The 25315-nt window shown below is 37.3% G+C and overlaps 1 protein-coding gene across 4 annotated transcripts in view; it reads left to right on the plus strand.

The window, feature by feature from the left end:
- The window catches only part of HECW1 (HECT, C2 and WW domain containing E3 ubiquitin protein ligase 1), a 204409-nt gene that overhangs the window by 138295 nt on the left and 40799 nt on the right, over window positions 1-25315 (plus strand). For all 4 annotated transcript variants that reach the window (XM_063304171.1, XM_063304177.1, XM_063304172.1 and 1 more), the window contains exons 10-15: window positions 555-656; window positions 4053-4203; window positions 14385-14515; window positions 16664-16785; window positions 20191-20376; window positions 20767-20901. In XM_063304171.1, coding sequence (XP_063160241.1) covers window positions 555-656; window positions 4053-4203; window positions 14385-14515; window positions 16664-16785; window positions 20191-20376; window positions 20767-20901 — 827 coding nt within the window. The remainder of the gene's footprint in view (window positions 1-554; window positions 657-4052; window positions 4204-14384; window positions 14516-16663; window positions 16786-20190; window positions 20377-20766; window positions 20902-25315) is intronic.

Raw genomic sequence — 25315 nt, forward strand, 5'->3', positions numbered from 1 at the left:
TATTTCATATTCATCCACCTAGAGAATGATGTATTGCCATAGAATAGCTGAAAGAGCTTTAAAAGGTTTGAGCAAGAGTTTGCTCTGATCCTAAGGGCAAAAACATCTGTGCCAATTGCTAGCATTCACAAACTACCTGCCCTTCTGTGCTGGTTTTATACTATCTCACCTGCATCTCAGAAAGCATCTTATCTCAGGTTCTTCTATGTTCTTTTCTCCCTTCTTACTGTCTTTTAGCTTATTCCTTCTTCTTGTCTGATCCCCCCCTTTCTTCTCTTTCTTTTTCTTTCATTCTGCTTGTGAAGTTGGGAACTGACTAAAATTCCTCAACAGGTATCAAATGATAGCCCATCAATCTTCCCATGATCTTTCTTTTGCTTTTATATTTCAGTAGCTCTTTGCTATATAAATATTTCTAAATTGCTAATACACTAGATTTTTATCAGCCCTTATCTAGAAACCTTCAAGTCATTTGTGTTTATCACAGTGCATTTGCAATCAATGTGTGGTAACTTTGAATGAATAGTCAAACATCTGCACTGTCTTATCTGTAGGTGATTGCCCTTTGCTCCATAATTCTCAACCAGTCAACCAGCTTCCTTCCCTGAGACCTGATCACCATCAGTACCCAACTGTTGATGAGCCTCTTCCACCAAGTAAGCTTTAGTTTTTTCAAAATATATTATTTTATTCAATTCAGCCTTTCCTGTTTATCTAAAAGGTTCAGATCAGTATCTCCTGTACTTACATGTCAAGCTTGCAAGAGAAATTTCAGTAATTTTTTTAAAAAAACTCTGATTCCTTCAAAATTTCACTGATGTTTTGCCTGATGGATTATGCTGCAAATTTGTTTCAATTATTTTTTGTTAGCAGAACAATTTACTTAAATTGAGCAGCTAGGAGAGCACCAAAAGCTTTAAAAACCCAGCTAGGAACCACTGACCTTTTGTGACTCCTAAGCCTTACTTGCTAGGGATTCTAGACTGAAGGCTTTGAGTTGGCTAACTAGTTTAGCAAATGATATAACCTGCTACCATCTCTCTTTTGTTTTTCCTTTCATGCATGGAAGACTTTTTATTTTTTTAACAGACCCACTAGGATTTTGAATGGGTTTTGTTTTCCTTGTGACTGTGCTGTTTTTATAATTACAGTTTATGATTTCTTTTCTTGCCCTGTGTGTTTGCGTATTTTTCAAGTACACTGTTTTGAACAATGACAAAGTGGCCAATCATTATTTGCAGGTAATTATTACCTATAGGACCCTGTATTGTTTTTAAAAGGCAGTCCTGAAACACGAAAACAGAGACAAGACTGATATCAACACAGCATTGGTTTTGATTGAATGTTCATTTTTCCTGCTGGTTGAGAAAGAATGAAATGAGGCTCACCCTTGAAGTGGAAAATCACCTCTGCTTTCCCTTTAAATGCTTTGTTTCATTTCACCTCATCAGTATGTGCTGTACAAATATCCTGATGCATCAGGTGCTAGGATTTTCCCCTGGGCATCACATTGAATTGAAGTCCAATTCATTTCAGAAAGCACAGGAAATCATCCTGATAGGCCACGATCAGTTAAATCTTCAGTTGCTTTTCAAAGGTGGAGAGGACAAATACTCAAGAGAGAATGCATTCCATCCTAAGGATCCTACCAAGTCCAAATTGCCTCTTCATTTGAGGTTTGCCTGTATAATCTTCGGACAGCAAGGAACATATAAATGTAGATGATTCTGACAGTGAAGTCATAATAAATATGAATATTTGAATGTTGTATGTTTGAATCGTTCTGCAAAAACAAGTGTCTCTAAAGTGAGTAAAGTAAAATGAGTACTTTTAATTAAAGTTCTCCTAAAATGTCTTGCATCAGTAAATGTTGCCCAGTAGAGGGCAATCTCTGATCTATAATATTTCACATAATTGTCACCTTTTAGGTTTGAATGATTCCTTCTGTATAGTAGAAAGTAGCCACTAAAGTTTTTAAATTAACAGAGCAATATTATCCTTTATATCTTTATTAAGTATATCCTCTGTCTTCAACTGAACTTCAGTTTAGGTAAAAGAATCTAGGATCTTAAGTGCTAAAAGAAGCTTTATAGTTTTGTTTGTTCGTTTGTTTCATATGGAGTGAAGATTGCATTTACTTGTTTTTGACCTTAATAAATAATTCATCATCCAGTGAGCTCTTGGTATTCCCCAACCTAATCATTGGATTTGATTCTGACCTTGTTAATTTCATAAAAGCCAAAAGAAATCTTCAATCACCTAGAGCTCAGAAATCTTGTTTGAAGCTTGCTCCACACTAAGGCCAAGCAAAGATATAACAGGACAGCATCACATAATAGGCAAAAATGTCTTTCCTTCTAAATCTTTACCAAGCACTTTACTGAGCAGGGCAAATTGCCCTGCTATTGTTGTTTAAGATTAACATTGTTATTGTTATTTAAGAATAATATTGGTTAAGAATTTTACATGTGTTGAGTAGTCATTGCATCTAAATTTGCCCTTTCACATTTTCAGCCAAGTATTTTACAGTTAGACTGATTGCACTATTTATTATGGAAACTGATCAATACTAAACTCAAAGCTATATTGCTTATTAGCCAGAGAATAAAGAGCTAATTAATTTGTGTCCATTATCATATCTCCTTGGTCCTCTGTTCTGTGTTTCTGACAATATTTTTTTCTTTAGTGGGCTATGCCTACTGAAAGCTTGCTGCACAAATTGTATTATTTATTTCTTCATTTGATTTAAAGTCATACTAGAATGATAATATTCAATAGCATGATTTTTTAAATCCAGCTTCTTAGACTGCATCTGCAATTTGAGCTCAAGATTTAATATTTTGTGTTTTGAACATTGCTTCCTAGCAATAAATAAACCACTTTTAAGCAGAGAGAATATTCATTTAAATCTGATGTACAGTATATTTGACTTGACAGAGGAAGAACTAGTCTGTGTTAAGCTGTTTATCTAACTCAGTGTTTCTCAAACTTGGCAACTTTAAGATGTGTGGACTTCAACTCCCAGAATTCCCAGCTGGTTGGGAATTCTGGGAGTTGAAATCCACACATCTTAAAATTGACAAGTTTGAGAAACACTGATTTAACTGATGCCGAGATATTAGGTAATCATTAATATGAAGTCAGGCCTTCCCCAGAATTGTAGGAACTGGCATTTGAGAGAATACTGCAGGCCACAGAATATTCAGCTATTTTGGACAGAAGCATGAGAATGAAGTATTCGCTACAGTAAATACAGTATTCAAAAGAATGTGGCCCAATATATGCTATGACCGTAAACTAGCTAATGTGATTGCTATTACTAGCTTTATTGTAAATGACTATGATCCTAAGAATGCTTACAAGGAAGTGAGATCTATTGAACTTAATGGGACTTGCTTCAGAGTATAGAATGTAGCTAAATGTCTGTAATTCTAAATGTGCTTACCTGAGAGCCATGCTTCTCTTACTTCTCAGGAAGTTTGAGTAAAAGCCTGTTCAGGAATATTTAAAAGTGAGTGATCTGAATTATCCTTACTTTCCTGGCCAACATCCCTTTAAAGATTTGAGTTTTTGCAAGCATCCATGCAGTCAGCATTGATATACATAGCAGGACTAGTTCATGTGACATTTCCCTAACTCAAATCTGGAGATGCTACATTGGCCTAACTTGTACTAGAGCTTTATTAGTGATTACTTTAGATCACAGAAACTGCACAGTCAATACAGAGGAGGGTGTTGGATTTGTATGTTACTTATTCACTTAATCATTTATATGTTGCCTTTTAAGACCAAGATGGCTCACATAATAAGATTAATGCTGGAGCACTGCATCAGCTCCTGTGCTGTTTGTAATGAAGGTCACTTTGATAGGAACTCTGTTTAATAGATCAAGATCATTTTATTTATTATGGAAATATGTTTGCATAATATTACAGATTTTAGAGAAAATAGTACATTCATACTCTCAATTTCCAATATCTCAGTTTTGGATATTCCCCAAAAAATTAATTGTTTTTTGTCTCCCCATCCCAACCCCCTCAAAAAAATGTAAGACTGGGAAGCTCGGATAGACAGCCATGGACGAGTATTTTACGTGGATCATGTAAATAGAACCACAACTTGGCAACGTCCTACAGCGGCAGCTACTCCTGATGGAATACGCAGATCTGGATCAATCCAACAGATGGAGCAACTCAATCGGCGGTGAGTTATTTGAGGCCAAAATATTATAATAACTGAAGCAAAATAACAAAAAAAAAGCCTATTTTTTAAAATATATTTTTGCAATCCCATGCCTTAGCATACAGTAACTCAAAAAAGAGAATAAACAAGATATTTGCTAAGCAGTCTTGCTAATAAGGGTCATGAAACATACTTGTTGCTACAACTGAAGACAAATAATAGAGGAGATAGATATAGATATATAGAGATATAGATATGTGCTGTAGTGGTGCCAAGTGACAGCAACATCAGGAAGAAGGAGTATGAGAAACTGGAGAAGTGCCAGGGCCTGAAGGAGGAACTAGAGAGGATGTGGAAAGTGAAGGCCAAAGTGGTCCCAGTGGTAGTATGGGCACTTGGGGCTGTGACCCCCAAGCTGGGAGAGTGGCTCCAACAGATCCCAGGAGCAACAGCAGAGCTCTCTGCCGAAAGACTGCAGTGCTATGAACAGCTCAGATACTGCACAGAACCCTCAAACTCCCAGGCATCTGGTAGAGGACCCGAGGTTGAAGAAGACACATACCACCCATATGGGTGAGAAGGGAATTTTTTAAAAAAATTTTAAAAGAATAAAAACAATACAGATCTGGAAAGAGAAAAGTAAGGAAAGTAAAGAAAAATAATAAGTAAGTAAAGGAAAAAAGTGCAAAGAAAGAAATAAAAAAGAGAAAGAAAAGAAATGAAAAAGTTATAAAGAAGCAGCTTTCAGTCTTCTTAACAGCAGTTACAAGTACATTTATATTTTACCCTCTCTAAGTTTACAACATAATTTCCTTCTTTCCATATTCTACCATTTCTAACCATCAAACCCATAAATCACAAGTCCTTTTTTTTCTTTTTTCAGCAAAAACTTCATAAGGGGTTTTCAGTCACTAATAATTGTAATATTGTATTTTAACTAATATTTTATTCCTGTTGATGTAAACCGCCCAGAGTCACTCTCTGAGTGAGCTTGGCAGTGACTAAATTTGATATATAAATAAAATAAAATATAGTTATTGTCCTTTCTCTAATCGACCAAGTCAATTTTGCCATCTCTGCTAATTCTGTCATCTTTACCCGCCATTTCTCCGTTGTGGGTATTTCAGAGTCTTTCCATTTTTGTGGAATATAATAATCTCACAGCAGTTATCATATATAAAAACAATCTTCCATAACTCTTTTCTAATTGTCTATCCATTACTCCCAGCAAGAAAAGTTTTGGTTTCAATTGAATATTAATCTTTAAAATTCTTTGTATCGCTGTATGCATTTGAAGACAAAATTATCTGACTTTTTTGCAAGTCTACCAGGCATGATAAAAAGACCCTTCATGTTTTCCACATTTCCAACAGAAATTTGAAGTATCTTTACAAAATAATAGAGGTTTTTAAAGGGCTCAGAATATAGTGTTATAAATATAGATTTTCCTAAAATATACACATTCATTTTCTTTAACTCAGTTATCATAACAGGCTCTAACTGTTTGAGTTAAGATGGTAGAAGAATGGATGGGCATAACACTGATGTCTTTATCATATAAATGTCAATTCGCTTAAATTCACTTAAATCTCCCTCCTACATTTCAAGATTTGACACGCATAAAAAATGTTCTTTCATTCAGTGCATTTTATAGGACTTCTGTATTTGACACGCATGGCAGTTTCCTTAATGAAAATATCTTTGCAGGTAGAACTGTATTACATTTCGGGTTTAGCAGCATAAATGTTTATTTTGCCCCAATATAAGTGTATTTGCCCCAAGGTTAGTCACTGAATGCAAAATTAAATGTCTCAGTGAATACGGTATACTGCTCCAAACAACTTCATATCAAATTGCCCTTTTCAAATATCTTAATGTAATTAAGAGTTCAGAGTTAGTTTGCCTATAGCACTAAGCCATTTATTTTCAAGTGGGTTTTTTGGGGGGTGCGGTCAACATGATGGACAAACCATTCACATGCCTTGGAATTATGGCAAGCTCAGCTTATATACCTCTTCTTTAAGTTTTTCTTTTGAAGACCCTCTCTAGACACCTCCACTTGGCATAGTCCAATGGAAAGATGTCTTAGGCAAATCATTCTTGGTGTCACAGAGAGTCTGGAGCACCCTCCTAGATTTCATTCTGTCACTTCAATTACTTTTGCTGAAGCATCAAGTAAAGATAGCTCTTTTTCACTTGAGCTTCTCTGATGTCTGGCAAAACTCTTTCGGAATATTTTGTCACACTGATTTACATCTGTAGTTTAATTTGATTTTAAATATGGTGGAGCTGTGTTGATTTTTTCCCATTTTGTTTCTTACTGTTTTTGTTTTATTTAGTACTATATATTTTAAGCAATTTTTAAGTAGCTAAGATGGTGGAACTAGGAAATGCGATAAATAAATAAAACATTATCCTAATGTTTTAAAAAAAATAGTATAGGGCAGATTTCCACAATTAGATGACATACATATGTATTAAGAAATCTCCAGCTAACATGACTGAGAACCATTCCAGCTGGGGATTCCAATTGTAATTTAACACATCTGGAGGACACATTAGTTATTGTGTGAGTGCTCCCAATAAGCCCTGCTTCTTGCCAACATTGTTCATAAGATATGAAATTCATGCAGGTTTCTATGTATTCTGTGTGTGACAAATGCTTTGTTTACATGATTGTATGTTTGTTGGCTTCCATGTGATTCATGAGTTAGGATCTTGGCTCATGTGGAACTTATCAGGGTAGTTCATATGGTGAATACTGCCAACACCAGAATAAGTTTCAACTACAAACCCAAGGTTTTCAGTAGTTGCTCCCTTTTTTTGGTGACATTTTGTTTCATCTAGGATCTGTGGGTGAATCTACAGAAATGCATATTCATAAGCATCAAATATGTACAAGATTAAAGAAAAAACTAGGATTACCAAGCATTGCTGCATGGTTGGTAATTAAATCAAACTGGATGGTTTGATCCTTCAGTGCAATTGTACAGCAAGCAGATTTATTTGCAGCAAACTGCAATGAAGCCAAAATGATGACCAGCGCATGATGGCACCGTCATGCTAATGCTATAATTATGTACTTGCATATCAGCAGCTGAGCCAAGTTTGCAAGCCCTGGCATTTCCATGATTTATTTCACTTTTTAAAAAAGATATATTTTGCCAGTCGTATCAGCTGATATGATTGGGCCATGCACTTTTTGTCATTTGCCCCCCCAAATGGGTACCATAGCAGCAAGATAGTTTTTAAAGTCTATAATGTAAACGTTGTCCTCCAGTATAGGGCAGGATAACTGCTCAAAATAGTTAAAAATATTTTGAGTGTACTCATTTCACTTCACACTAAGCAAAGAGAGATTGTGCATAAGCATATCTGCATGCCTTTTTTTTCCCCCAGTGGTTCAGTTTTTCCTTGACATTATATTGAAACAAAAACACATTTTTGCCAGAGCCTCAGGAAATTGTTTGTATTTCTTTTCCCATAGTTTATTATAATGATACCATTTCCAATGGAAACACCAACTTGGGAATGTCTGTTTTCTAATTATATACTTTAAAGAACATGCAAGTTAGTTAGGGGTTTTCTTGTTCTTAAAAATATGCAATACAGTAGTTATCTCTGGTATGCCAAAAGGACAGGAAGCAGCAGGTTCAAAGCTTCTTTCTTTCAGGGCAGCCAAACAGGATGGGAGTTCCTCAGCATGATCTGTAGGGAAAAAGCAGGACTGTAGAAATCAGGCAGCTGTCCGCCACCAGACATATTTGTAATTCCCTAACGGAACCCCTCTAAAAATGCCCATTGCACCTGAGTGACCATACCATCAAAAAGACCAATAAAGTATCATGCAAAACACATTAATAAAATGTTATGAGCAATTAAAGGACTAAATTAGAATCAGAGAGGTCTGGGTTCAAGCCACAAAGCATAAGACATTCTACAATCAATAATTTCTCTTGCCTCTTACAGTTGTGTGAATAAAGCTTCATGTGTACATATAGAGGAGGAGAGTCCATGCCACTTCAAGTTGCTTGGAAAAAGGACAAAATAAAATTATAGGGTATATAGAAGGGTAGCTTCCCATAAGCTTCAGATGAATTATAAGTCCCCATGATGGCATGATCCCACATAAAACTATATTCTTAACTAAAAAAAAAAACCCACATTACTAGGGAGAAAAATAACCTAGTATCATTTCACTTTATACAATAGTTTTCTGTAAGAAGTTGTTGCTATTGTTATTTCATGGAAGGTAATACCACCAGTGAAGCCATATCTAAAGTAGCATTGTCTAAACGTAGGTTTTCTATCTCACCTGCTGTTTTGAGAACTAGTACGTAAGTATTTTTATTGAAGAAGTACATATACAGTATGACACTAAACACTGAGTGGGCCGCCTACTATAACACATTTCTCTAGATTAGATTCCTCAATAATCTTTGAATCCCATGGCTTCCCTTCTTTGATCTGACTTTGTGTGTGTGTGTGTTTTAATGCTAATGGTTAAAAATGCTGAATAAATTTTAAAATCCTAAAAGAATTTGCTTGGAATTGATAATAATTTCTGAGATTTATGTTTAGAGAAACGTAAGATTACAGCTTTACCAAACATCTAAATTTATTAAATATTATTCATTATAAAAGTTTATGCCCTATCTTTCCAATTAGGACAAATATTCAAGGTGATTAAAATCCCACTGACCCAAATTAAAAAATCCATTTAAACAGGGACACTCTAGGTATTTATTCTGCCTAGTTAGCACAGAATAAAATGGAACTACACTTTCTGTGGTGTGGAAACCACAATTCAAATAAGAAAGATATTTAATTTCATCTTCAAATACCAATGTATTTTTTTTTTTAATATAATTTTCTTGAAGAAATTTTTAACAAGATAAAGGCAATAAAAGCAATTTAAAGAAAAAAAATACCTGAATAAAATTATGTGGGATAGGTAGCTTACAGCTGGCAAGTAAAAAACATCATTTTAGCATTATGTGTAGCTCTTTATCCATACTATGGTATGGATATTTTCTTTGATCTGGTGATCCCTTAAGATTCTATTAACTAAATCATTTGAAATAATTATAAATTTTAAAACAACAGAAAAAGCATCAGAATAAAATTTACCTATTTCTAACAAGTGTACATTGTATGCTGTGCTTAATCAATGTAGAATGCCTGTGAAGCCTGAGAGAGTAGATAAGCTGCATAAAATTAATTAATTAATTTCAGACAACCAAGCAGCAAATCTATAATAAACATACAAGTAAAGTATATTTTAGCAATAAAAAAGGCAGCAACTAAACATTCCCCAGACTAAACAATTTTTTGAATTTAAATGGTCTGTGCATTCTTTTATGGAAAAAAAAATAATGCAGATGAAAGACATTTAAGAAGGCATTTTTATTACTCATCATAGTCCTAAGGAAGTTATGTGAAGTCAAACTTAAGTAGACCTTAAAACATTATTCTCAGTGAAAGAAAATCTGAATGAAATTACATGAGTCTTCAGCCTGTTTCTTTCTAGTGTCTATGTTCTGACAATTCTGTAAGTTTTTTAGCCAAGTGTTATAAGATTAAAAAACAGTAATATGCTACAACAGTAATATAAGAATATTACACTTTGGTCACTTCATTCACCAGAATATAGCAAGTCTTCACTGTTAGAAAGTTAATTCTTGGAGTATGTTGCATAGGCAATAATAGCCTGTCATGCTCTCATCTCAGACGTTCTCAGAACACTTGATTGGACTCACATGCATGCTTCATTCAACACGTGTCTTCTCCTTGCGAGTTGAAAGGGGAGGGGGAAACATCTTGGAGTGGGAATCATTTTGTTTGGACTATCATGAAATGCCAAGGTCATCTACAAAGAACGTTGGAGGCAGCTGTGTTATGAGTACGGATGGTGAGCAGGAGGGGGGCCCTATCCAGGGGGGGAAATGCATGCGTAGTTTAGAGGCTTTGATCTGTCATTCAGAGAAACCCAGAACAGACCCGCCTTGACTTTTGAGGTTTATCTGTCTGGGTTTTCCCATGCTCCTTCAGTTTGGTAGGATTTTCTGTCTACTATAGCAGTTTAATAAACACTAGAGACATTCTCCTCATCTCAGCGTAGTCTTTGCTTAAGCCAGAACAAGCTGCACATGCTTTCACTAACTGGCACAAGAGGGAGGGGGCATACCTGAGAGGGGAGTGGGGGGGGGGAAATTTGAAGTCACTAAAGATGTTTAATGGGGAAAAGACACAGGCTTTTTCATTAGCAACTTTTTCTTCTGTACTGAATGCTACCACCATTATAGAGAATTCTAAGTAATTACTTATGAGTCGGATTTAATAGGAAGTTGAGTATTCCAGTCATCACATAAAGTTGCGAATCCTCAAAACTTTACTCTACCTGGAGATGTTTGTACCCAGCTGAGAGTCCAAGAAAATTTCCACAAAATGTCAAAAGTGGCATCGGAGGAATCATCGCAGTTGGGGGAAGCTGAGGAGTCACCAGTGTTCCCTAAAACGACATCCTTCTTGGCACGGAACAGCACAGGCGAAGTTTGACATCTACCTGTATCTTTCTGTATACACACACATATACAGCATATGCTAAGTACAAATCAACTTGTTTAATCTAAAATAGTATAGAATTTGCAGTCTTGGGAACATACTTCAACACAATTGCTCATTCTCATTTACTCTCAGCTTATACTTTTTGAATGCTGTCTGCCTGAGTCTGTAACTATTAAAACTAGAAAGGTGCAGAAACTCTAAGAGCCACGTGGCATGTCTTGCTGAAACATATTTTGATTTTTTTAATTACATGCCATCAAGTCTTTGTCAACTCTTAGTGACCACATAGGCCTTGTCCAGAAAGAATTGTTCCCAACCTGCCCCTTCAGATCTTCTAATGATGCATTCATTGCTGCTGTAATCAAATCCATCCACCTTGATGCTGGTTGTCCTCTTCTGTTTCCCAACATTGTAGATATCTACGAAGAGTTAGCTCTTTGCATAATGTGCTTGAAGTATGATGATCTGAACCTGGTCATTTCTGTCTTGAATGAGAACTCTGGATTGATTGGTTCAATGATCCATTTGTTTATTTTCTTGGCTATCCATGGTATTCTTAGGAGTCTTCTCCAATACCAAAGTTCCAAAGTGTTAATACTCTTTCCATCCTGCTTTTTCAAACTCCAAGTTTTGTTTCCATAGAGTGACATAGGGAATACCATTGCCTGCATGAATTTTGAACTTTGTAGGTATAGACACATCAGACCATCTGAATATCTTTTCCAAGGCCCTCATTACTACTCAGCCTAGTGCTAGTGTGTGGCATATGTCTTCACTGCTGGTTCTTTTACTGTTGATAGTTGATCCTAAAAGGCCATTTCAGTACTGTCATTCTTAGTTCTAAAGCTGTATATGTTGTCATTAGTTTGGTCTTTACTTTAAATCTTAGTTCCATTTTTTCACTGTGTTCCTTGACTTCTATTACAAAACTTTGCAAATCATTTGCATTTTCAGCTCAAAGTAGTGTCACCACCATGGCACAGGTTGTTGATGTTTCTTCCTTCAGTTTTAAAGCCATGTTCATCTTCTTCTAGTCCAGCTTCCTCAGCATATGTTCTGCATATAAGTCAAATGAGCAGGGAGAGAGTAGGCAGCCTTGTCTTATTCTTTTGACAATCTGGAACTGACCTTTTTCACCATCTTCTATTCTGATTGTGGCTTCCTGCCCTGTGAATAGGTTTCTCATAAGAACAGTGAGATGTTCTGGTGCACCTTGCTTTCTAAAAACATTCTACAACTTGTCATGGTAAATGCAGTCAAAGGCTTCTGTAGTCACTGAAGCACAGGTTGACTTTTTCGGGTATTCTTTGGCTTATATGGCAGTTTTATTTCCATGTAGGGCTCTAATCTGCATTGGATGATCTTGAGCATTATTTTGCTAGTCTGTGAATTTGCTGAGTTAATTATGTATGATTCTTTGATTTTACAGCTGTTCTTTCTTCTCTGAATTTTTAGGTCAAATTTCAGCACCAGATTAATATTGTACAAGCACAAAGTATATGAGTATGAAGAGCTGTATTAGCTCCTGACATTGAACTATATTAATGTAATATGCATTTAACCTGGATTTTTCCTTTGCCTTATATCTTTTTACTCATTTTATAGTTCCTAGAACAATTTGTCTTGAATGTTATAATAAACAGAAAGATGGGGGGGGGGGAAATCCAGTAAGCAGTCAATCAATCAGGAGAACAAAGCAGACTAGGTTGACAGTAAGAGACCCATGTCTTTAAATGTGTGCCTGCTCCAGAAAATGCTTCTTGCATTTTCTATCCCCTTGTATCACTTATCAGTGTCAGTAGGGAGGCATGTTGGAAGTCATGTAAAAGATTCAACAAAAACAGACATGGACAATTTTATAATGTGTTAGAAAATGTCATTTTTTGAACATTTAACCCTTTTCTTATGGTAACATAATATACATGTTTTTACTGTGACAAACTTCACGTGACTTGCTTAAATCATCTAAAGCATTACTTCGAATATGAAGTGATTAATTCTAGGTGAACCCATTAAGATAAATGGGATAGTTTGTTACAATAAATTTGATTGCTCATACAGGTTCCATGGAGATGTTAATAACAAAACAAGTTTATTAAACAAGACCATGTTTGTTTGCTTAAAGGAAGATTTTTGCCTCACCCTTACATTACCTATGCAGTATTAAGGGTGACTTAAAGCAAATTAAAATCACTGTATGTGTGTACGTACAAATAAAATAAAATTATAGGCTACACCCACAGGTCTGTAGCAAAATCTCCCTGAGGTTAAATAAATAGCATGAAGATGATATTGAGTAATACAGTACTTTAAGGGATAATGCACAGTAAATTCAATGCACTGGGATAGCGACAGTGTATATATTGTGTTTTGATTTTGTAGGACTTTTGCACTGGCTGCCCTTATGCTGCTAAACCTGGTTATGATCTTAGTCTACGCCCACTATATATTTCCAGGGAGTCTTTACTATATAATATATAATCTTCAATATATAATCTCATTCTTTAAGACCAGCCGGAAACAGTGACAAATTCCTTCTTTATATGATATTTGAACTTACGAAGTTCTGGGTAGGATATTCTTGGCAGCACTGAAATTAAAGTGGGGCTCTTCTCCCTCAGTGATTGCTATGAAATAAAAAGGGTTAGAAGATGTTCTGACTGGCTGGAGTCTTCCATGAGTCAAAACCACCAAACATGGTCCTCATAGTTCTGTTAGCAAATTGTCAAATCCCATAACATAACTATATTGATTAGGTGATCCCTAGTTTGAATGGAGCACTTGAGGTGTGAAAAAGCCACTCTAAAGAGATGTCCAATCAACAGAGGGAAGAAAGTTGTTTTCATTTTTAAATTGTGTTAGTTCACTCACAAATGAGTGTTTACTGAAACAGAAAGACAGGAAATAAATGAAACTTCAAAGAACCATAAAATCTGTCTTGAAGTATTTTTCCCCTTAGATGGAAGTTGCTCCTTCCGAAGTATTACTTTCTCCCTGAAAACATGAAATGGGGCAAATTATCAGCAGCCTTGGCTTTATAACTTTATAAGTTTGGTCTAGTGGTTAAGGCAATGGGCTAGAAACCAAGAGACTGAGAGTTCTAGTCCTGCCTTAGCCATGAAAGCCAGCTGGGTTACCTTGGGCCAGTCACTCTCTCTCAGCCCAACTCACCTCACAGGGTGGTTGTTGTGGGGAAAATAGGAGGAGGAAGGAGTATTAGGTATGTTTGCCGCCTTGAGGTATTTATAAAAAATAATAAAGGTGGGATAGAAAATAAATAAATAAATAAATAAATCGATTCACAGAAAAGTCTTGTTTCTTGATACAGTTAACATGCAATTAACAAGGCATTTTAAGTGGTTGTACACATTTTTAAGTTATACTTTTTAATTTTCTTAAATTGATGATGGTTTTATGCTTAGTTTGTATTTTAAATTTCTTTTTTTTTTAGCTGTACACCTTATGTTATTGGGTGCCTTTGAGTGAAAAGGCAGTAATTTCAATTCACTCAATAAAATCCTCAATCCACCTGAATTTTAAAAGTAGACACACAAATGCATTGGAAAGTCTCTTTTCCTTATTTCAGATCTGAATGTGATTAATATATTTCTATTCTTTCCTCTCCCAAAATCAAGATATCAAAATATTCAGCGAACTATTGCTACAGAGAGAACAGAGGAGGACATTATTGTCAACCATCTGGTGGAAAGGCTCCCTCCTGGAGGAGGCAGTGATTCTGAAGCAGACCCTTCCCAGGCAAATACAGGTAAAGCATTTTGTATGGCCAGATAGTATTCTTCACTTTGCATAAAAGATACAATATTTTACATTTTAAAATGGAAAATTAAATCCTCCATTAAGTGGGGAAGGAGCAACCTGGGGCAAAAGGAAGCATACATCCTCAGCAGTAACTCTATCCTTTCAAACTGTAAGTGAGGGAATCCAAAGACCATGATTTCATGATCACCAAGATTATAGAAATCATTTCTAAGCAGACAAATACGCAGTTAAAATATGTGGATGCATGTTAGAAAGTTGAAAAAGATATGAACAGGCTGCATGAGCTGTACTGCAGAAACACTTTATATGTATTAAAAGGTTTGTTTTCTGCTTAGCTTTTGTGTTTTAAGGTGGAAGTTCTATTGTAATGAATGTCTCATCTTCTGTACACTGAGGCTGCAATGTTTTGTATTAGAAAAAATGTAATGCTTCCTCAGAGAGTGTATTCATTACATCTGTGATTACCATGCAGCACGTTGGGTCTGTCTTTTATTACAAAAAAACACAGGTAGATTCTTGTTTGCTTGATATTGTTTAGGCTTTTGTTGCATCCTCTTATTTGCTTGATACCAACACCACTTTTTGTAACTGAACAGACATTACATGTATGTCTGAGTGACCTGTTCTATTGAAAAAAGGCTTCTGAAGTTGGGAAATATTTTATAGTACAAAAGGGGATAGTCCATATCTGTGGATGCTCTCTCACATGACAAACTCAGAGAAATGATTTTCAACTTAAGTCCTTTTGCTAATACCTGCTAATGGTCTCCAAGTTCTAGTAATAAAAGTCAAGAAGCACAGAGAAAAAATGGGACTAAGATTAAATATAAAGAAGACTGAACTAAGAAGACCAAACAGATACAGGAACCAGCCTTAGAATAAAATATGAAGATACTGAAGTTGCGGATAGCTCCTGCCTTTTAGGATCAACTGTCAACACTTAAGGGACCAGTGGTCAAGAAATATACTGCAGACTAGTATTTGGTTAGGGTAACAATGGTCTTGAAAAAGATATTCAATATTCAGGATCTGTCTATACATACAAAGTTCAAAATCATGCAGGCAATAGCTTTTCCTGTGAAACACTATGAAAGTGAAAGTTGAGTTTTGAAGAAGCAGGATATAATGAGTACTGAGACTTTTGAGCTTTGGTGTTGGAGAAGACTCCTGAGAATATCATGGATATTAAGAAACAAAAACAAACAAATGGATCATTGAACAAATTAGTCCAGAGTTCTCTCTCTTCAGGCACAAATAACCAGGGTCAAATTATCACACTTCAGACACATTATGTGAAGACCTAGTTTTCTGAAGAAGTCCATAATGCTGGGAAAGGTGGAAGAAAGGAGAAGAAGAAGACAATCAACAGCAAAGTAGATGTACTCAATTGCAGCAGAGATGGCTGCACTATTGGAAGATCTGAAGGACCATGTTATGGACAGATCATCTCAAAGAAAATCTATTTATAAGTGGTCACTAAGAATTTACACTGACTTGATGGCACATAATCAGTACCTGCTAATCATATTTTAAAACTGTATTTTTAAGAATACAGTTTCTAAGTGTTGTCAACAAATCCTTGGGATGTCTTTCAGTGAACTTTTACATATAAAATATATTTTATTGTTATTGAATGGAAATATAGTATTGGTGTAGGGTTAAGACTGTGGGTAGTATTATTCAAAAAGATCAGCCACCTTTTTATTTTGCACATATTGATATATGCTCCTTAGAGTTTAGAAAAAACTTGCTGGAAATATAAGTTAGAGACTCAAGTCATAGTGCCCTCCAGATACTTGTATACATTTTGTCCTGTTAATTTTCTAAGAATTAATTAAACACTGTTAATCTTTAACAGTGGTTGTTAAAGTTTTTTAAGTCAATCTGTTATTACATTGAAAACTAATTTTATAAAGCTAAAGTTAGCAATGGTAAGAAAAAAGACAACCCCTAACTATTGGAAAAGAGTGGTGATAATGAATATTTTAAGCAGTACATTTGGGGGAGAGGGAGGGGAGGGGGGTATGGATTGTGCATGAAGTCTTCAGCAGAATAAGAAAGCCAAAGATAAGATGACTGGAATGATACAAATACTCTTTTGTTATAATTTAAATGGTTACCATTTTGGTTTCAGAAATTAGGAGAGAAATACCCATTTCACCTGTGAACTCTCAAAAAATCACTTTGTTGCTGCAGTCACCAGCTGTAAAGTTCATTACGAATCCTGAATTCTTCACAGTGCTGCATGCAAACTACGTAAGTGCTTGACCCTCTGCTACACAGCTTGGTGACTTAGTTTGGTGATACCTTCTAGGGAGTGTGTCATTTCTCACTTGACACATTCTAGCTGACCTTTCCTTGGCCTTATCTTTAACTGTAAGCCTATGTAAAGGGTAGGTGGTGGTTTTTGCCAGATATTTTTAACTGTAACTTCATGTCAACTAACCATGCTGAGGAGTATCAGATTGCCTGCCCTGGCTTTTATGGTCATTCCATGGATAAAATGACTGGACTGTGTTACTTCATCCCTACTTGGATGATCTTCACAAGAAAGTTGCTTTGCAACAATCCAGAAAATATAGCCTACAAACCTATTTTGTTTCATCACTGAGTATTCATTGTTTTATAAGTATTCATCTGAAATGTTATCGCCATTTACTTTCCCCCACAACTGTGCCTTCAAAGGGAGCAATATGTTGTACATTCAAGAGAGAGTGTTCATTCATGCTAGGCTGTTGTGGGACCTAACGCTTCACCACCTAGATCAGGAATGCCCACTATATGTTTTGGATTTCAGTTTCATAGCCTGTTATTATTAGTCATGTAGAATGAGATTTTTCAGAGTTGAAAACATGGAGAATACAAGGTTGCCTATTCCCATCCTGCATTAAGTAATTACATATCCTAGTATGTACTTTGGAATCATTTGCAGCATGCTAGCAGTCCTGGGTTAAAAACATGGAGTCTCCCTGACAGAAAAGTTGATACGAAGACATTTCCCAGAAAGTAAAAAAAATTGACAACCTATCTGTTTTGATAGATGCATATACTTTGCTTATAACTGACTAAACAAAAATGAAAGACAGCTTTTAAAAAATCACTTCAAGCTTTCTCTTAGCAAGATGGTGTAATGCTTCGTGAGGGTGTATTCTCTTTCTTTAAGATTCAAAGTTTCTGTAGCTGAGGGATTCAGGTAATAGTATAAGCTCTGTGTGACTTTAACTAGTATCAGTAGCTTTCATCAACAGGAGTATTAAATTTATTTTCATAGAACAACACTTTTTCTTTTATAACAGTCAATCTACAATCCACCAAAGAAAGCAAAATGACCAAGCCAAACATCTGTTATTGTAAAAAAAACAATATGCCCGATATATTTGAGCTTAAAGGTAAAGGTAAAGGTTTCCCTTGACGTAAAGTCCAGTCGTGTCCGACTCTAGGGGGCGGTGCTCATCTCCGTTTCTAAGCCTTAGAGCCAGCGTTGTCCGGAGACACTTCCGGGTCATGTGGCCAGCATGACGACACGGAACGCCGTTACCTTCCCGCCGAAGCGGTACCTATTGATCTACTCACATTTGCATGTTTTCGAACTGCTAGGTGAGCAGGAGCTGGGACTAGCAACGGGAGCTCACCCCGCCGCGCGGTTTCGAACCGCCGACCTTCCGATTGACAGCTCAGCGGTTTAACCCGCAGCGCCACCACGTCCCATGTATATTTGAGCTTAATGTAGTTAAATATTTTAACCCCAATTTTGAATTAGAATTAGGATTAATTATGACCATGAATGAGTTGGAAAATATTATCCAGCAGCTGGAGCTAAAACAAGAAAGAGGAATTTTATTTCTCTGAAGCTTTTTAAAAACTGTGAAATCCTTTGTCTCCGTTACCATCATAGATAGCTATTAAAAGGATTGTTTAGTGCTAGTGGAATGACCAGGCTTGTACTAATAACCCCCACATCCGTACAGTCCCAAATATCTAGAAATCAAAATTAAAAAGCAAGTAACCTATTTACAAGAGTCACTGATTCTGTGTGATCGTATGAGCTAACTGAAGTACTATTATACAGCACAGCTGCCTTGGACACAATGGGGGATCCTGTTACCTATGGCCGGGTCTTGTGTCACTGCAGTAATAACTATTGAAAGGAATAGCAAACATTGTGGCAAACGATATAATTTATTAGCACACCAGAATCACAAGTCTTCAGGCAATAGCAAATCCGGAAGGAAACATGCGATTCAGTAGAGCCCTGGGGCTTCTCCTTACTGATGTTGTAGTGGGCCAATGAATCCTCTGTAGAACACATAAAGAAGCTCACTTATCTGAGAATATTGACATATGGCTCAGTGCAATTGAATCATTAATAGTAGAACTTTCCTCACTTTTCATCTGAAATTTATGAACTTTCTTGCTGAATGTTTAGTAATTATTTTCCAAATCTTAAGGTTTGCTCTTGTAACTGAATTTTCAGCTACCCTGTAATTATGGCTATAGTACCAACCATGGTTGTGAGCTACTTGGTACGTTTATTCATGGTCCCAGACCAATAAAATGCCATTACAAAACTTAAAATCCAGAAACACCAATAAAACACCAATATAAAATTTAAAATACAGGGGGAAAAAACCTAAATAATTCATAATGAGAAGAGGATATCACCCAACTTCTGCAAGCCATAGCAACTGCAACAAAACTTGGCAAACTTTGTAGTGGTTGTCCAAGTTAGGTATTTCAGAAGGTCAGTTGTAATTTCTTGATGAGAAAGGTAACTAAATTTTCTGATAGGAGGGTTTATGAGTGCCAGACACTATGAGTGCTACAACAGGCAGTGTAGCAGTAGTGTTACTGTGCTGACTCTACCTCTGTCTGAGCAGGAGCACATACTGTATGATTGTTGTGCAGAAGACTAGTATATTTGCCTATACTCTCCTAATAGTGTGCCAATTCAAGCCAAGGTAAAAAGTGTCCTGTGTGAGATATTCATGATGTTAAAGAGGTAGCTAGGGATGATCCATGGAGAACCTGCAATTGCATCATAATAGAGGAGGATGATTTTGGCCCTGTCATTTTGTAAATCTAAATCCCAAATCCTCTATTTAAGTTTGATTAAGGCTTTGTCTGGGCCAAGAGATGATATTGCTTGGAGTGAAAGGCCACAAAATCCTTAATCAGAATCAATTTGCCTCCTCGAATTCTGATTTATTTATTTATTCATTCATTCATTCATTCATTTTATTTATTTTCTATCCCGCCTTTATTATTATTTTTTAATAACTCAAGGCAGCGAACATATTTAGCAAATTGTGAGCTGCTTTCATGAACTTCTTATATTTTGGTCAGACTGGTATCTGTTATTCACTGCTGCCTTAGGTAATTGCTATATTAAAAATGCATGTATAATTAATAGGTTGGGGTTTTTTTTCAAAAATATATCATAGTTATATTTGCAACCAGGGCCGCAACTAGGGTCTGTGTCACCTGGGGTAAACATGGATTCCACGCCCATTTTGGCATCCCCCCAGCACTCATTTTGGCGCTCCCCCCAGTGCGGCACCCAGGACACATGCCCTGCTTGCCCCCCCCCCCCTGCCAGTTGCAGCCCTGTTTGCAACAATGCACTTGGATTCCCCTACCTTTTTTTTCGTTTTTTGTATCCAGAGTGCCTATCGAGTTTTCACCAACAGCACCTGCTTGAAACATATGATTCTGAAGATCCGCAGAGATGCTCGTAATTTTGAGCGATATCAGCATAATAGGGATCTAGTAAATTTCATTAACATGTTTGCTGACACACGGCTGGAACTTCCACGAGGCTGGGAGATCAAAACTGATCAACAAGGCAAGGTACAAGAATGAAATGAAATTAGTATTTAATTCTGTGGATTGTTTTTTTTATCTGTACAGGTTGGGCAGGAATGTGGTGTGTGTAAAAGGTGGGGAGTATCAGTGTATTAACTGTAGGGTTTTGGCTTATCCGCAGATGGTTTCTCTTCCTGCAATGTTTTATTCAGGAATATACACCTTAAAATGATATCTGTATTGCTTTTCTTGGTCTGTATAATATAGGGTAGCCCTTCAGCCTACCTACAGTACATTATTCAGACTCTATTTAAATGTTTAATTTTTTAAACTAAAGAATCAGACTAGAAATCATGTTAAATCCTGTTTCCCATATTACCAACTCTGGTAGCTTTCTCAGTATTATTTCTGATTCTTAGTTTTCTTCTATTACAGTCTTTCTTTGTTGACCACAACAGCCGTGCTACCACTTTCATTGATCCCAGAATTCCACTTCAGAATGGCCGCCTACCCAATCACTTGACCCACAGACAGCACCTTCAGAGACTCCGTAGTTACAGTGCTGGAGAGGTACGTTTTCCTGCTGTACCTAATTTGTTAGAGTTGCTGAATAAATGTGTATATTTGGAATCTACTGTAAGTATTTCTTCAGATTCATTTTTACAAAGTTTTTACAAAGCTTCAGTTCTACATTGAATCCTGTTTTATCTTCATTTCATCATACTGACAGATATGAGTAATAGGCTTCACATTCCCTGCCATGGTAGGTTTACCACAGACTATGTAAAATATAGTTTATGTTATGAAAAGAATGGAGAAAGGAGGATGTTGTGGGAAAGAAAGTTTATCCAAGTATGAGCTTCTTTTGTAGTAAAGGCAGATGCTAGTTTTTAGCATGAACTTTAAATAACATTGTTATACATACTTGTGACTTTTTAATAAAGGAATTGCAGTTGATTATTTATCTGCTCATCTCTGGGAAATGGATCTGCAGGTTGTTAATAGCAGTTTTGCAATGGGTTTATATGTAACAGGCTGTCTGCTGAGTTGGCAACCAGTTTATATAGTTGTTAGATTTACACCTGTGAAAAAATGAAACTGGGGAACTGGAAATACGATTTATTAAAACATTTGCATACTGATAATTCTATATGGATTCTTGGTGGATTGTTGTTTATTCGTTTAGTCGCTTCCGACTCTTCGTGACTTCATGGACCAGCCCACGCCCGAGCTTCCTGTTGGTCATCAACACCCCCAGCTCCCCCAGGGACGAGTCCGTCACCTCTAGAATATCATCCATCCATCTTGCCCTTGGTCGGCCCCTCTTCCTTTTGCCCTCCACTCTCCCTAGCATCAGCATCTTCTCCAGGGTGTCCTGTCTTCTCATTATGTGGCCAAAGTATTTCAGTTTTGCCTTTAATATCATTCCCTCAAGTGAGCAGTCTGGCTTGATTTCCTGGAGTATGGACTGGTTTGATCTTCTTGCAGTCCAAGGCACTCTCAGAATTTTCCTCCAACACCACAGTTCAAAAGCATCTATCTTCCTTCTCTCAGCCTTCCTTATGGTCCAGCTCTCGCAGCCATATGTTACTACGGGGAACACCATTGCTTTAACTATGCGGACCTTTGTTGTCAGTGTGATGTCTCTGCTCTTAACTATTTTATCGAGATTTGTCATTGCTCTTCTCCCAAGGATTAAGGGTCTTCTGATTTCCTGACTGCAGTCAGCATCTGCAGTAATCTTTGCACCTAGAAATACAAAGTCTTTCACTGCTTCTACATTTTCTCCCTCTATTTGCCAGTTATCAATCAAGCTGGTTGCCATAATCTTGGTTTTTTTGAGGTTTAGCTGCAAGCCAGCTTTTGCACTTTCTTCTTTCACCTTCATCATAAGGCTCCTCAGTTCCTCTTCGCTTTCAGCCATCAAAGTGGTATCATCTGCATATCTGAGGTTGTTAATGTTTCTTCCAGCGATTTTAACTCCAGCCTTGGATTCCTCAAGCCCAGCACGTCGCATGATGTGTTCTGCATACAAGTTGAATAGGTAGGGTGAGAGTATACAGCCCTGCTGTACTCCTTTCCCAATCTTAAACCAGTCCGTTGTTCCGTGGTCTGTTCTTACTGTTGCTACTTGGTCGTTATACAGATCCTTCAGGAGGCATACAAGATGACTTGGTATCCCCATACCGCTAAGAACTTGCCACAATTTGTTATGGTCCACACAGTCAAAGGCTTTAGAATAGTCAATAAAACAGAAATAGATGTTTTTCTGAAACTCCCTGGCTTTTTCCATTATCCAGCGGATATTGGCAATTTGGTCCCTAGTTCCTCTGCCTTTTCTAAACCCAGCTTGTGCATCTGGCAATTCTCGCTCCATGAACTGCTGAAGTCTACCTTGCAGGATCTTGAGCATTACCTTACTGGCATGTGAAATGAGTGCCACTGTTCGATAGTTTGAACATTCTTTAGTGTTTCCCTTTTTTGGTATGGGGATATAAGTTGATTTTTTCCAGTCTGATGGCCATTCTTGTGTTTTCCAAATTTGCTGGCATGCATTAACTTGACACCATCATCTTGCAAGATTTTGAACAGTTCAGTTGGGATGCCATCGTCTCCTGCTGCCTTGTTATTAGCAATGCTTCTTAAGGCCCATTCAACCTCACTCTTCAGGATGTCTGGCTCTAGCTCACTGACCACACCATCAAAGCTATCCCCGATATTGTTATCCTTCCTATACAGGTCTTCCGTATATTCTTGCCACCTCTTCTTGATCTCTTCTTCTTCTGTTAGGTCCTTGCCATCTTTGTTTTTGATCATACCCATTTTGGCCTGGAATTTACCTCCAATGTTTCTAATTTTCTGGAAGAGGTCTCTCATCCTTCCTATTCTATTGTCTTCTTCCACTTCCGCGCATTGCTTGTTTAAAAATATTTCCTTATCTCTTCTGGCTAACCTCTGGAATTTTGCATTTAATTGGGCATATCTCCCCCTATCACTGTTGCCTTTTGCTTTCCTTCTTTCTTGGGCTACTTCTAGTGTCTCAGCAGACAGCCATTTTGCCTTCTTGGTTTTCTCTTTCTTTGGGATGTATTTTGTTGCCGCCTCCTGAACAATGTTGCGAACTTCTGTCCAGAGTTCTTCCGGGACCCTATCTACTAAGTCCAGTCCCTTAAATCGATTCTTTACCTCCACTGCATATTCCTGAGGGATATTAGTGAGCTCATATCTAGCTGATCTGTGGGTCTTCCCTAACCTCTTTAGTCTGATCCTAAATTGTGCAAGAAGAAGTTCATGACCTGAACTACAGTCAGCTCCAGGTCTTGTTTTTACCAACTGTATAGATGTCCGCCACCTTTGGCTGCAAAGGATGTAGTCAATCTGATTTCGGTGTTGTCCATCTGGTGAAGTCCATGTATAAAGCCGTCTCTTAGGTTGTTGGAAGAGAGTGTTTGTTATGCAGAGTGAGTTGTCTTGGCAAAATTCTATCAGCCTATGTCCTGCTTCATTTTGTTCTCCCAGGCCATGCTTACCTATAATTCCAGGTGTCATTTGACTGCCCACCTTAGCATTCCAGTTTGTGATGAAAATAATGTCTCTTTTAGGCGTGTTGTCCAGTAGGTGCTGCAGATCCTCATAGAACTGCTCTACTTCAGCTTCTTCAGCATCTGTGGTTGGGGCGTATATTTGGATCACTGTGATGTTAGATGGTTTGCCCTGAATTCGAATGGAGATCATTCTATTGTTTTTTGGATTGTATCCAAGCACTGCTTTAGCCGCTTGACTATTAATTATGAAGGCTACTCCATTTCTTCTGTGTTCCTCTTGTCCACAGTAGTAGATCTGGTGGTCATCTGATGTGAAGTGGCCCATTCCAGTCCATTTCAGTTCACTGATGCCCAAAATGTCTATCTTTAATCTTGACATCTCACCAATAACCACATCCAATTTGCCCTGGCTCATAGATCTTACATTCCAGGTTCCAATGGTGTGTTGATCCGTAGAACATCGGATTCACCATTCGCCACCAGCACCGTCGGCCACTAGCTGTCCTTTTGGCTTTGAGCTAGCTGTGTCATCACGTCTGGGGCTAGTTGAACTCATCCTCTGTTCCTCCCCAGTAGCATTTTGACCATCTTCCAACCTGGGGGTCTCATCTTCCGATGGTATACCGACATATCTCTGTTGTACTGAGCCATTTAGTTTTCATGGCAAGAATACTGGGGTGGGTTGCCATTACCTTCCCCAGGGATCGCATTTAGTCTGACCTCTCTGTCATGACCTTCCTGTCTTGGGTGGCCCTTCACGGTTTAGCTCATGGCATCATTGAGGTGCTCAAGCTCCAGCACCACAACAAGGTAACGATCCTTTGCTGAAGTCTTGGTGGATTACACCAAATATAAACAAATATAAAAATAAATTTTAAAAGACATAAAATTCTACAAACATACGTTAAAGCTCGAGTCCAGCTCAGTCACATCAAAGGGGAAATGCTGCCAGGAACAGTTCCATTTTGACCACCTTTCTAATGTCCATCATGTATGGTGCCATCTGAATTTCTTGGAGTAAGATGTTTTACTGGGATATAGCATATACTGAAAACATTGTTTTTTTACTCCCGCACCCTCACATGGTGGAGCCTCTCAGAATCCCTAGTTGCAAAGTGCTTACTATATAGGTCAACTTTAATTAAAGTAGGCAATCCTACAGTTACCTAGGTGTCAAGTCATATAGAGCTTTACATATGACCAGTGGTTTGATTAGAAGCCTATTGGCAGCCCATAGTGTGCAATGTTATGTGAATGCAGTGGGTCTCATCCAGTAGAAGACAGACTGCTGCAATTCTGTACCCAACTGCAACCTTCCGTTTCCAAAGGCAGCCTCATTAGAGCACAGGATTGTTGCATGTCATAGAAGTAATAATGGCATGGGTTACTCTGAAACTAGGATGACTCCAGGTCTCTTCCTCCATGGGATGTGCTACATT

The sequence above is a fragment of the Candoia aspera genome, chromosome 4, assembly GCF_035149785.1.
Source record: "Candoia aspera isolate rCanAsp1 chromosome 4, rCanAsp1.hap2, whole genome shotgun sequence".
NCBI lineage: Eukaryota > Metazoa > Chordata > Lepidosauria > Squamata > Boidae > Candoia > Candoia aspera.